At 37.3% G+C, this 14,967-nt stretch overlaps 1 protein-coding gene across 3 annotated transcripts in view; it reads left to right on the forward strand.

The window, feature by feature from the left end:
- The first annotated feature begins 2,287 nt into the window (after positions 1-2,287).
- Positions 2,288-14,967, forward strand: part of LOC121876195 (tyrosine-protein phosphatase non-receptor type 2-like) — a 45,059-nt gene continuing 32,379 nt past the window's right edge. For all 3 annotated transcript variants that reach the window (XR_006090724.1, XM_042381161.1, XM_042381160.1), the window contains exons 1-8: positions 2,288-2,435; positions 4,568-4,726; positions 5,493-5,627; positions 6,154-6,287; positions 8,240-8,465; positions 12,236-12,397; positions 12,853-13,036; positions 13,646-13,739. Coding sequence is in view for 2 of the 3 variants with exons in the window: in XM_042381161.1 (XP_042237095.1) it covers positions 2,352-2,435; positions 4,568-4,726; positions 5,493-5,627; positions 6,154-6,287; positions 8,240-8,465; positions 12,236-12,397; positions 12,853-13,036; positions 13,646-13,739 (1,178 nt within the window). In the remaining variant the exon portion in view is untranslated. The remainder of the gene's footprint in view (positions 2,436-4,567; positions 4,727-5,492; positions 5,628-6,153; positions 6,288-8,239; positions 8,466-12,235; positions 12,398-12,852; positions 13,037-13,645; positions 13,740-14,967) is intronic.

Raw genomic sequence — 14,967 nt, forward strand, 5'->3', positions numbered from 1 at the left:
AGGACAGCTTGCGGGTCGCCATGCTCGCCGGCGGGAGCGAGGACCGCCAGGCAGGCGGAGGAGGAGGTGTTGCTGGCTTGTTGGTGTAGGTAGAAAGAGAGGTCACCACGAGGTCAGGTCTTAAATAGCGGGGGGTAGGCGTGGCTTAGTAGTTGACCCCCGCTCCGTGATGTATGGCGGCTCTGGTTGACCTAGACCACGAGGCACACACTATGGAATTCGTGGGGTCGGCTACGCAGTGACAAACAGCGTTTGTAGGGGAGAAATCCACTACAATATAAAACCACAAATCACAACACACACAAACCACAACATATACACAAACCACAACACGCAAATGTAAACAAACCACAACACACACGCACGTTTCATAAAACCATACCACGTTAACTTTGTACCCTAGATATAACCCCTTAAGGTAATCAATTGTGTGAATCATGTCGCATCTTTCTGTAACATTAGGCTACATTTACAAAAAATATTAGGTTCCTAACCTATATAATTTTTAGTGTATGGGAATTATTTAGGGTTCCTGGACAAAACAAAATCAACCTGGTATTAATGAGTTGAGTTGAAAACTGGAGGAAAAAGGGAAAGTTAATACAAAGATGAAAAAGAGGTCGTGAGATTGTTAAGGACATTTTTTTTTAATATTTCTGAAATATTTAAGAATGTTTTGGAAATAATTTTGAATATTTCTGAATGTATTTAGAATGTTTCTGATTTTTTAGAATGTTTCTGATTTTTTTTAGAATGTTTCTGAAAAATTTTAGAATATTTCTGAATTTATTTAAATGTTTCTGATTTTTTAAGAATATTTCTAAATTTTTCAGAATGTTTTTAGAATATTTCTGAAATAATTTAGAATATTTATTTAGTGTTTTTCTGACATTTTTTGAATATTTAATTTATTTAGAATGTTTCTGATTTTTTTAGAATGTTTCTGAAAAGTTTAGAATATTTCTAAAATATTTAGAATGTTTCTGATTTTTTTTGATATATCCGAATTTATTTTTAATGTTTCTGAATCTTTTTAGGGTGTTTCTGATTTTTAGAATTTCTGAAATATTTTACAATGTTTCTGAAATATTTTAGAATGTTTCTGAAATATTTTAGAATGTTTCTAAAAAAAATTTAGAATGTTTCTGAATTTTTTAGAATGTTTCAATTTTTGTAAATGTTTCTGAAAATTTGTAGAATATTTCTGAATTATTTAAGAATGCTTCTGAAATAATTTAGAATATTTCTGAATTTATTTAGAATGTTTCTGAATTATTTAAGAATGTTTTTAAAATAATTTAGAATATTTCTGAATTATATAGAATGTTTCTGAATTCCTTAGAATGTTTCTGAAAAATTTTAGAATATTTCAGAAATATTTTAAAATATTTCTGAAATATTTTAGAATATTTCTGAAATAATTTAGATTATATCTGAATTTATTTAGAATGTTTCTGATTTTTTAAAAATTTTCTAAATTGTTGATAATGTTTCTGAATTTTTAGAATGTTTCTGGTTTTTTTTAGAATGTTTCTGAATTTTGTATTCCTGGGTGTTGCTAAGCATAGATGACAGGATTATGACAAAAGCCATTCATTTTGTTCAACCTGATAGTCGTGTCAACAGCCTCTTGCAGTAGAGGTAAGCAGTAGCAGTGCCAATAGATATTGCAGTATACATAAATAGTGCCGTGTCAAAAACCCTTTGAAATTTACGTGCACTGCCAACTGTTTTCTCTGTGCGCTGATTTTGGCATTTTCTTAGCTCTGAATTATACACTAAAGTACAATACAATATACCTTCTGGGTGATTTTTTTTTTTAATGTTCGCACGATTTAGGGATTGATGCACAAGATTTTTAATGGAAATGAATATATATATATATATATATATATATATATATATATATATATATATATATATATATATATATATATATATATATATATATATATATATATATATGTGTGTGTGTGTGTGTGTGTGTGTAAGGAAAACTTTCCCAGTAAATGGGAGGAGGAGGGGTGGGGGGTCCTGGCCTGTGATCCCAGGAAGAGGCGGGGGGGGTGATTCACAGAAGAGCGACCACCGAGTAATCCGAACACTGTTGAATTGTGTTACGGTTTCGTCATTTTTTTTTTTACATTATGTGTTCAGTTTAGGGACGAAATTTTAAAACATAATATTATTTTAAGATTATCATAAACACAGTCTTGCAATAAGAATTATTTTTTAATTTTATAAACATAAGTAAGGGAATTTTCAGAAGAGTATGCAGTAGGCGGGTGAGGGAGAGCGTCGGGTGGAGGAACTGTTGTGGTGATGTTGAGACTCGGCGAGGCGGACGCACAATGACGGATCCTTCCCAAATAGAGGCGATAGAAAGTGAATATAGACAATTCGAACTCAAAGATGCATGGAATCAAGAGTACCAGGTGCAGTATCGACCGCAGTTATGACTTTACGATGGGAAAAATCAGTGATATCGGGGAAAATGCCTGGTGGAAAGTGGTCTGGCCAGCCACCCGAGTGTGTTTACAGGCTGCCTCGTCTTGCCTGTTTTGTAGCTTAACTCAGTGTCCAGGTCCCCAGAAATACCACATTGGACACTGAATATATCAGTTTAAAAAGTTTATGATGCTTACTGGTTTAATGAATACACTAGCTGGTGAAGGGGAGGGTGTGAATTGTCTGCTTTACTTTGAGGAAACTTTACCACTCTAAACATGCAGGTCATTATTGCTCTTATTATTTTTATTTATTTTTTTATTATTATTGTACTGTTAACAGAGACCACTCAGGTTTACAGAGGCTTGGATTAACTGGTGTGATTACTTAGAGAATAAGGTACTTGCTTAAAATTAGTAGTGTTGCACTCATGGAGGAATTTATGAGAAATATAAATTATCAAGGTATAACAGCTGAGTTGTGGCTTTTGTTATAAACCCACATGATGCTGTAACCGTTATGTTGTAATGCTCTGGCTACTGGTGAAGCAAAGGGGCCAACCATTACCATAATATATCAGTATGAAACCTTACCATAGTATTGTTTTTAGTTTTACGCGGATGACACATCATGTTTGAATTTAAAGGTTGTTGTGTCTCATTAACCCCTGCAGTATAGCGGTCTTAATTTTTCACCGGGTTAATAATGCATCAGCCTCTCATGGTCCGTGCAGTATATGTGTACTGAAGAGAAATATATAGAAAAAGGATGTGGGTATTTTAGATGCTGTACCATGCACACTTATTGCACCCCAAACTTAATCCAGCCCACTGATGAGAGTAGAATGAGCAGGCAGTTGATTATTTACCCATACATGTCATTAACTTCGGTTGCTAACACTCACAAACCTATAATACTCACATTTAACTGTCTGGTGATTGGACGGAAATACCCAGTTCCATAGAAAAATAGATACAGATAATGATTATCAGGATAAATCTGAGGCTTTGATGGCTTGGTGGTGATTCACTAGGGTTTAGTTGGTGTTTTGGTTTGGGTTCAAGTTGTTCGCAGAGTTTAGGTGAGAGGTGTGTGGGTGTTGGTGGCAGGAGACACACAGCAGCTGCGAGTGAGGCAGCAAGGGCCGCCCTCGCTAATGGAGTGTGAGGGAGGGTGTTCCCGCTGTATTTTGCTCGGCAGCATTGACTAATAGGTATGTCTCCAGTGTGATATTGGAATTTTGTTCATAGTGTATTACAGTAATTTGTATCCAATGGTCTAAATGAATGATGTTAGGTACAGTACTGTATTAAGTAGGGTTGAATGTTAACAGTTGACGAGTGTGCTGAAGCAGAGGTGGCTGCCCTTGTGGCCTGGCAGAGAGCTGTGTTATGGGGGTGTCGCCGGTGTACACTCAGGGTCCTCCCTTATAATCATTCAAATCTGTCGTTATTAGTCACATTGATAATAGTGATATTAGTGGTTACAGTACATTAGATTGTGAATCAAAGCTTCCTAATTGTGCTCATAGACCAATGTGAACAGCTCAAACTACTGAACCAAGTGGTTGTTTAATGATGATAATGTCGTGTGTCTGTTACTTATTTGGGTAAAATTTTAGTTTTGGTCATCCCTGTAATTTAAATATCCAAACTAACCTTATGTAACCTAACTGATTCCTCGGATGACCAAAACTGAAATAATACCCTTATTTATTACATATCAATCACTTTAAATTGTGTATAACTATTTGAGGTTTTATAGTAAATTAATGTTTTAATTGTTGTTTATGTTTATCCATACAGTACCACACTGTATTATCTTACTGTAACTGAACATAAAATCTTCAGTATCATTATTCAGAATGTGTGAGAATGAACTATTTTATCATGTAATGGTGATAGTATAGATGCTTCTCTTATTTGGATTGTATAAAGTTACTGGGCTCCAATACCCCCAATGCTTCTCACCACCCAGCATAACCCTTGACCAGCATGTCCTCAGATATACTGTAGTATTTATCTAAGATGATAGTTGTTAATGCTTTACGTACAATATGTTAGACATGTACTGTGTAGTATATTATTGTGTAATACTCATAAGATGATTTCCTTTCCAGCGGATACGAAGTGAAGGAAGTTACGATTTACCTTGTACGGAAGCCAAAACACCCGCCAATAGAAACTTGAATCGGTACCGGGATGTCCTTCCTTACGACCACACCAGAATAGTTCTTAAGGACCACAACACTAGTTATATCAATGCTTCTCTTGTTAAGGTTTGTGCATTAATGTTCCTTCAAAGTTTCTTTCCTTCCCCCCAAAAAAGTTTTTATTTTTATTGAGATCTGAAGAATTTCTGTTTGTTTAAATAGATTTTTAGGACAGAGTTGGTTAGTATCACAGATTTAACAGCAGCTGCATATGTGGTTCATCTTCTTAATACAGAATACTGTATATTAAAAGAAAAAAATATGAGAAGATATGCCATTCAGTGTTTTGCAGAGATTAAAGAATTAAGTATACAGTAGATTTAATATTTTGAGTTGAAATCATTATGGAGGTTAAAAATACCATAATTTGTTTTGAGTTTAGATTGTCAAAAATGTTATAATTAGCTGTGAGTTGAGATTATAAAGAAAGTTGGGTAACATATTTAAGGAGCAAGAATTTATGCGTCACCATTGTTAAAAAGAGTGAGGATTTGAAGTGATAGTAGAGCTGGTCTGATTATGGTTAAGTGAGAGAGGGGACTAGAACTGGTGGTAAATGGAAAAGAATTTATCATTTTCAGTTACATCTGAGAGTGAGAAATGACTATAAGGCTGGATAAATGAGGGTGACCTGTCTCTTAATTTTACCCCTCATGCTTTCCTCATTTAATTTCCCCAATATTTGATGTTATTTATTTCTTCAACCCTTTCCTTCACCTTTGACACTAGTCCAGCACTTCTCACCCGACCATGTTATCTCTTTATTGTGGAGGTAGAGAAGGGATTATAGATAAGAAGTTGAAGTTATTGATGGCTGTATTTGACTTAACAGGTAGAGTGTGTGAATCGTTCATACATCTTAACCCAGGGGCCACTATCACATACCACTCCACACTTTTGGTTGATGATATGGCAGCAGAAGGTTAAAGGTATCATCATGCTCAACAAGATTATTGAGAAGAATCAGGTCAGTATAAGAGATAATTTTAATTGTGTTCTTTGTATACCCTGTACTGTAGTAGGAAAATTATCATTAATTTGTTGAGCTGCATCATCAATGGTGAAATAGCTGAGGTAGGGGGAGGAATGAATCTCTGTGCCCAGTTTGCTTTATTCCTTTTAGTTTCCTTTACTTCTGACTAAAGTTAGTCTGATATTGTAGTTTGACAAGATTTTAAAATATTTAGGTGTTAACAGTGTTGTGGTATTACTATGTTTTTAATTTTATAGGTTTATTACGCTTCATTTATACAGTATCGCATGATCCCCTCCCCTCTTGTCAGTAGTCTGTGCTTTCAGTTAATCCAGACTCCTTCCCCCTATATTAAGAAATAATAATTTGTAAATTGACATTTTGTGATTGATGATTGTGCTTCATTGCATCTGAGCAATATTACTTAATGCAGATCAGGAATTACTTCTACATGCACTCTCTCTCTCTTTGATTATTCAGTGGATTAGAATTAGTACATTAACAGTTGTACCATTTGCAGTTAAAATGTTACCAGTACTGGCCTTTGGGTGAGTGTGACGGTGGTGAAGACACTATGGTGTTCTCATCTGTGAACCTCAAGGTGGACCTTCTCAGTGTCAGTCATCACACACACTACAATTATAGTACTCTAAGGTAAGATTACCAGATGACTCCTTGTGCTGTACTAACCATTAGTAGGGGCTTGATTGTCATGCTGCATCCTTGCTTGACATCTGGAAGCTGATCTTACAATCACCCATCCCTACCCATCATAACCACATCTCTCAGAAGAGTTCCGGAAATTAGTTGGAAATATTGCCTTCGAGACTAGACCTTCAGACTCGAGAGCATTGGTTTTTAACCTGGGGAAACCTATCAATCTTTCAGGGAGGGCACAAAATGGATTGAACATATTTTTGACTCGGAATATATATTTCCACTGAAATAAATTCATAATTAAAAAATTGGCCTGGTAACGTAGGGCAGGGAAAACTTGCCAGTGTTTGAATGTGTATCATAGCTGTAGTTGTGTTTGACTGGTCTGGGACAGTGTTACTGAAGTCGGGGTTCCCAATTTATTTTAAGCGCTTCCAGAATAGCTACTGATATATTTGGTGGTTGGTCAATCCAATCCCCTGGTCAACACAACCTGTTTGTTTATTTAGATTTAGAAAAGCAATAAAGGCAGTGACACTGTAGAGTCTTTGGGTTGAAGGTTTAATTAGAGTTAAGCTGCCTAGTGAGTACCCTGTACCACCACTACTACAGGCCACCTTTTTGATTTCAAGGTCCATTTTCTACCATGCTTGGTCCCCAGCTGACACTCACAGAACTTTGTTTTATCCTGCTTTCTAATGTCACTGGAAAATTTCTTCAAAACTTTTTATTAGTATACAGTATCTTACTTTTCACTGTAGCTGAGTTAGATTTTTCATAATAATGTTTAGAGTTGGGAAGATGATTTATAAATGCCCGGAGTTAAAGACATGAATAAAAGGTCAGTGACAGCAATATGAACTAAAGAGAAGTGTTAAAAAAAAAAAAAAATCTCCCTTTTTTTATTGATCATTCTTAGTGATATTGTGTGTAATGTGTATGCTTATGATTTATTTGTGTGTTGGTCTAATCTGCTCCAAGTCCTAATGGGCTGTCTCATTTCCTTTTGTGTGTCTTCCATATTTAGCTTTTGGTACATAGGAAGAGGTGTGATTGTGTCAAAACCAAGAGATTTATGAGGTTGTGTCAATGGCAGAGAGCAGCTGGAAAATTTCCTAGATTTTCCTTAGTTCCCCCCCCCCCCAAAAAGAAACATCAGCTATAGGAAGCAAAATTGTTTTCTTCACATCGGTTGAATCAGAAATAGCTCAGCACTCCCACAAGAATGTAATACGGTACAGAGTTTTCCATGATGGTTGTTTTGTAGTTGTGCAGATTGCCTTCATAGCACTTCAGCTTTTTAACCCTTTAGGTGCGTAATTAAATTTCGCGCCGGTTCCTGAAAAGTGTCAATTATCCTGCCAAAAATGAATTTCATATAATCACATTTTCTATATGTTTTTCCTAGAGAACTTTTAGTATATTTTCCAAATCTGGAACAAAAATTCACATATGTGTGCAAATTTTAGAGAAAAAATGACATTTATACCCAAAAATGCAGGAAATTGGTATAAATCAATGTCTGGTATATGGCAAATAAATTTAATCAATTTGGTTACTAAACAGCAAATTTAGATATGTATTACATATTCAGATAATATCAAACAAAATAGTACAAAAATAAGCTATATTGCATTCAGGAAATACTCCTATACCTCAATACATAATATTTCCGCATGTCGTCTCATTTGGGGAAGTTTTTTCAAGGCCGTGGGATATCCCCGCTTGTCGCATTTAATTAATATAATATTTTGGGCGGGTTTACCCGCATGTCGCATCCAAAGGGTTAAGATAAAGGGTTTCAATTAAAGATTTTTTTTTTTTTTTTACTGTTGTAGTTGAGAATTCAGCCAAATCTTTAGTATTCTTGGTTGAGAATTGTGACTCCAATAGTCTTTTATTTACATCCTGGCAGTCTTGATTTATAACTATTGTCTACTCCATTTCAGATTAACAGAAACATCATCAGGAAACAGTCGCTTGATTTTACATTTCCATTACACAACGTGGCCAGATTTTGGTGTTCCTCAGTCACCTGAAGCATTTTACAAGTTCCTAAATGTTGTGCGAGCTAGTGGCGTACTAGAACCAGATGTTGGGCCATCTGTTGTTCACTGCTCTGCAGGAATTGGTCGATCAGGGACTTTCTGTTTGGTGGACTCTATCCTCATGATGGTGAGTAGGTCTTGGCTTTTTTCCAAGACTGTTTTCATATTTCAGTTTATCCGTTGTCTCTGTCATCCCACTTTTGCTTAGGGTGGATCATGTGGCACAGAAACTTATATGGAAGGACGGGCTTAATGTGGGAAAATTGTGAAAGTTAAGTGAAAAAATTGACAGGAAAAGGCTAGGACTTATGTGCAAATACCTACACATGCCTGCTCACACCACCAACTTGCATATGTGCAAGAGGAAGTTTGTTTGGACAATTCTAATTGTTGCCTTTTCCCTGTCCATTTGTTTTCTGCATTTGTTTTCTACTACTCTTCCAATTTATTTTAGTTTACTTTAATCAGTTATGAGTACAGAGTCTTGGACATATATTTTTATTGTTTCTGATGGCACTAAGTAGGTATATAGTAATGTAGCAACTGTAAATGTCTAGGCTCTTTTGAAAATATTGCTTACACTGCGCTTAGGTGTTTGTGGACATAACAAGAGTAATAGTACAGTAAGTCCTCGCTTAACGTCGTCCCGCTTAACGTTGTTTCGGTACTACGTCGCTGAACTTTAGAGACCAGAAATTTGTTTAACGTCCTGATGATCCGATACTATGTCATTTTGCGTCGTCACGGACTACAGTACTTTCAACGGCGCATCACCCACTCTTGTCTGGCCACGCTACTCTCTCTCGGCTCAGCGCGCTGCCCTCACTTGCAGAACGTCACAGCATCCCTAAGCGACGCCAAGCCAGTCTCTGTTACGACTTCACATCATTCGTGTGTGCTTAGGTGCCTTTGCTCTAAAATTGTACTCTAACCATTCGAAATGGCTTCCAAGCGCCCATCAAGTGCCACTGATGCTAGTGTAGTGAAGAGGCAACGTAAGACCATTACCCTTGCTATGAAAATGGATGTATTAAAACCCAATTTGAAAAAGGGGAACGTGCTGTGGACATAGCCTCTGTGCTTGGTCTAACCCCCACAACGGTGCGTACTATTCAGACCAACGCTGACAAGATTGAGGTTAGTGCTTGAAGTGGTTCTTCTCTGAGTGCTACTAAGATGACTCGTACTAGAAGCACTGTGATAGAGAAGGTGGAAAAGATGCTGGCGATGTGGATGGAGGACCAGAATCAATGCAATGCCCCTGTGAGCCTTATGGTTATCCAGCATAAGGTCATATCTTTGTTTAATAACTTAAAGGCAGAAGAGGGTGAAGGATCGTAGGATGAGGCCTTTACGGCTAGCCGAGGATGGTTTCAACGATTTAAGTGTCGTCATAATTTCTGCCACGGGATGGCAGAAGCAACTCTTCACAACAGCCGGCAGCCGAGGAGGAGCAAACAACAATGGAGGAGGAGCAAGCAGCGGCAGAGGAACCCCAGTCAGAGCAGGAGGAGGAGGAGGCAGCCACAGAGTCTCAGTGACTCACCACCCTCCTCCGCTCCCACCCTCCTCCTCTGCTCCTGCCATCCTCCTCCTTCGCTCCACTACCCACCACACACTCGCTCTACCTCCTCCGCCCATTGGTGAGTACCAATACAAACTTACTACTGTAGTTTTATATACTATTTTCTATAGAAAAGGCAATGATTTTTTTGTATATGTAACTTTTTTCATGGGGCAAAGGGAGGCTGGGGAACGTAACTCCCGTATTTTATATATTTCTTATGGGGAAAATCGATCCGCTTAACGCTGTTTCGCATAACGTCATGTTTTCAAGAACGTAACCCCGACGTTAAGCGAGGACGCCCTGTACACGAATGGCAATTGTGTCAACCATTACACAATATATGATTACATAATTAGCAACTAGATAAGTATTGTTATAATACATGAATAGAGTTAACAAATAGATATGTGTGTACAGTAGTATCCTGGCAGAGGAATTAGTCTCACTGCTGAGTTTCAGGTCAAGGAATCATCATAAGTTGACTCCAGTGTGTAGTTAGATGATACTTTTTGCTACTTGGGTTTGTGGGAATGACTCAGGTGGTGCTGAAGCTAGTTCATTTACAAGCATCAGAAATGTCTGGAAGTAGTTTAGGGGGCTGTTACCTTTATTGGCAGCGAGAAGAGTTTGTCCATGTCAGAGAAAAGGTATATGCAACTAGTATGAGAAGTATTAAGTTGTATGACAGTGAAACCTAGGAAGTTAAAATGGATGACACAAGTAGGATTGAGTGAGCTGAAATGAGAATGATGAGATTGTTTTGTAATGTGATGTTGAAAGATAGGAACCCAACTCAGAGCAAAGTGGGAGGTTGGGTATAGAGAGCATTGGCAAGGTTTTATGCTGAGGTAGCTCAAGCCTAGGAGGAAGATCATAATGGAGAATATCAACCAGGTTACATTCAGTAGACCTGGCAGCTCATCAAAGATGAATATCCCAATGGCAGGCCTCACAAGTCTGTCTGAGAGAAAATCATAAAGTACCACCTAATTTAGTATATACAGCAAGTAACTGCTGTACCACATGCAAAGTTACAAAACCCAATATGCCAAATATATTAACATATTAACTTATATACTGTTCTGTAATTGTTGCACTCAACTAACAGCAGGCATACAGCCACTGTGAGTCATTGTTCACTAATTGATTACAAAATGTGCTTTTTACATAACAAAAAGGGTTACATCACTAGACCCTGTGCAATGGCAAAACAAAAATATGAGTTCCAATTGTTGCTCCCAGCCAGCAACAGGCATACAGCCAATGTGAGTCAGTGTTCATTAATAGAACGTAAAATGTGATGAGACACCAGTGGGCAGGTACTCTGATCCCTGATATGTGGAGTGCACATGGCCGTCACTGGCTGAAGAGGTTTTAGTTTAGGTGAGTTCATGTTATATTGCCCATGTGGGTTATTAGGTCAGTAAATACTGTTTATAGACTTGCCTTGGTGAAGTCAGGTAACTTTGTGTGGGTTGGGGGTTAGCCCATTGAGTGAAGTGGCCTGCTGGTTGTGGTGATCACATGAGTGCAGCTATGCCATGTGGTGAGTGTTTAGTGTGTGGTAATGGTGGCTACGGTATTGTAAATGTAATAGTGAGTGTATAATGTTGTGCTGGCAAGTGTCTAGAGCAAGAGTTCCCAGCGCTGGGGCTGTCAAGCATTTTTCTTTGTGTTATGGAGCCTTTGAAATGTCTCCACTGCCATCAAAATGTCATCTTCCAATAAGTCTGTACATCAGCAAATTCCAGTTATGATAGGTAATATTCCTTACTCTGGTTAATAATACAGTTAGTGAACTTGAGGTAACTGTCACAGATTATACAGTCTCTCCTCGACTTACTACATATTCGACTTACGACAACCCGGACATACGACGGCCATGGTCGTTTATAATATTTTTCACATTACGTATTTTCGAGTCCTGACGTTAGTGATCGAGCTGTGTACTGACAAACATTTTTTTTGTAATTCCCTTTAAAATGGCTGGCAAGTGTAAAAGTGAGAGTTCTCGTGGTGCTGAGAAGAAAAAGAGACACCCATTTTAGAATTTCTATGTATTATTTTTGCCTTTTCAACTTACGACCTGGTCGTCGTGACTGAACCCCGTCATAGGTCGAGGAGAGACTGTATTCCTATTAGATTTCTTATACAGCACTTAGTTTTTGGTAAATTGTTACAGGTATAGGCTTTATTTATAAATCTTGATCCCCTTAACAAGCATGTTCTCATTTTGATTGTTCACAAATTCCAACTTGTGGCAACAGGCAACACATACATTCCAAGCAACACCTACCAAGTATAATGTTTAAGTCCCCATTGTGTTTCAGCTTTCCAAGGGTCTCTGTGGGTCTGGTCCGGGTAAAGTGATCAAAGTCTTGCTGGACATGAGACAGCAACGCATGGGTCTTATTCAAACTCACGACCAATTGAAGTTTTCATATCAGGCTATAGTTTATGGTGCACACAAGCTCAGTGAAATGAATGGCAAGGTAAGCATAAACAATACTTTAACTGGTATCACATTACATTTTTACGAAGGAGAGTTTTTCGAGTGTAAAGCAACTGTGAAATTCTATAATGGTCCTGTAATTCACTCATCATAGGGTAACAGATTTTGGTTTTATTTTTGTTGTACGATATCTGTTTTCCCCTTACCGGTGTTATATGTTATTATTTTTACAGCCTATTCCTGCCATTTAATATAACCAAAATAAAAATTAACAAATTGTTCTAGGGATTGTTTATGCATGGGACCCTATTTTTAAAGTGAGAATTTAACAAGTAAAGAAAGGGAAGAATAATAGATAAAGGAATCCTGTTAAAGACCTGTAGGAATTTTAGTTCCCAGCCTGACCTTAGTCTTGAATGGGCTCTATCCATCTGTCAGTTAGAAATATTTATTAACATGATTCTCTTATTTGATATCAATTTAATTATGATATAGGATCCATGTGAAGAGAGCAGCAGTGAAGAGCCATCGTTGGCAGACGAACTGCCCCCACAGCCTCCACCTCGCACAGATTCACTCACACGTTCCATGATTGAAAGTCAGCTTGCGAAGGAGCTTGAGGATGGTCAGGGATCAGATACAGCTCCAGAAGAAAATGATGAAGATTATGAAGATGGAGGTAAGAAAACTGGAGTGACTGGAAGCACTCTGAACACCCAGCCCAAGAGACTTTGAATACAGTCTCATGCCAGACAGTGTTGGTGGGGCAATACCTGCCATGATACACACTTACTGACCATTCACTATGATGTTGCCCCAGACTAAGCTAATGCTTCTTACTTGTGGTTACCTCTATAGCTTATGGAAAAATATCACAGATAATGTTAGATTTTACTTTCAGGTAATATAATGTAATGTAATATTAATTTATGTTCAAATCTAAATGTTGGGGCTGCATTATGGAAGAGGAGCACTTTAGCTGAATAAACCTGTTACAACAGTCAGAGAAAGTGATTGATAGAAAATGATGAGTCTGTTTTGTTCTTGATTCCAGACACCAAGCTCCATGCAGAAAGTGGCTGGCAAGAGTTAAAAGAATAATTTCCATTCTAATGATTGAGAGAGAATAGACTAGATATATCAGTAAGATAGCAAGGTAGAATGGCTTTTAATACCTTCAGTAAACTAAATTTTTATTTCTTGAAAACTAATATAATTACACAGCATTGACTTCACATATTTGTTCCTGGTTTATATGGTAATTGTGTTAATATTCCTAAACCTTCAGATGCTCCAGTCAGACCATTGCCAGCAGAGCCACCCACAGATGGTTCAGGCCCTGACACGTCTCCACCAACAAGCCCAGATTATCATAATGACTTGTAAGTGTTATTCTTCCTCTCCTATACTCTGACTTTTGATCCATAACATCTGTCTTGAATTTATATTTTGTTCTTTAAGTTGTATAATAGATTCATCTTACCTCAACATATTTCCCAGTCCAAAGTGTATCACCCATACAAGATGTGTTTCAGACTTGATGGTTATGGTGCACTTTTGTTCCTGGGCAGTTTTTTTCTACACTACGTACTGATATCTTTTCTTATCTATGGATTTACTATACATTTCATTTCCATGACCTTCTATTTTTATCCATAAATGAACTTTAACCATTATGATTATTTTTCTCATTGATCTGGTTCTGATTACCTTAAACTGAGGCCCATGTGAAAAAGTGTAGTTCCTAGTCATTATTACTGTATTATTATTTTTTTTTAATTCTGTGTAGAAATGATACGTGTGAGTATAATATAGGAAACGCCCATCATCGCAAGTGATATATAATGCTTCAAAGTATTCACACGAATTAATTTGTAAATATATTCAACCAATGACACTGTTTAATTGATAACACAGAAGCTTGTGGCTACTTACTCTCCATAATAATCAGTAGTAAGATCCTATATATTTCTCTCACTTAGAACAACTGAACTGATTCAAAAGTTAGCTCAAGTGATCTTTAGGGTAATACAGTGGAAGTTTTCTTAAAGGATGTTGTGCTTAGAGAATAGGTATTGAATTTTTTTAAAGAAAATTTATAATTTAGAAATGAATGCTATAAAAGAGAGAGAGAGAAAGTCTGAGATGGAGATGAAAAGAGGGTGAGGTAGGCACTAGAAGGGAGGGAGATAGACATACAGGGAGTAGCACCGTGTGTGAATGACCAAAAAGCTGGAAGTTTTAGGGGATGGGTGTGCAGCTGATGAGTGAGATTGAGTTGTGTGAAACAGTAGCAATAAGTCAGGTGCATAACTTTGAACCTTGTTTTGATAGGGGAATACCTTAGCATAACACATCTGAGATGGCAGTTAGAGGAAGAGAGAGTAGCAGTGGATGAAGGAAAATTTTTAATAATTTTCACCTCTGGGTGCCAGGTTTCAAACCAGGACCACCACAATTGGTAGTCAGGCACCCAGAGGTGAAAATTGTTTACAATAATACATATACCTGTGTAGATTACAGGTTCTGAAATTTATACTGTAATAACATTAGTCTTTCATGGGAAGGGAAGCAAAAACCAATTAATGAATTGATGCTGTCTTAATGAAA

The sequence above is a fragment of the Homarus americanus genome, unplaced genomic scaffold, assembly GCF_018991925.1.
Source record: "Homarus americanus isolate GMGI-L3 unplaced genomic scaffold, GMGI_Hamer_2.0 scaffold34921, whole genome shotgun sequence".
NCBI lineage: Eukaryota > Metazoa > Arthropoda > Malacostraca > Decapoda > Nephropidae > Homarus > Homarus americanus.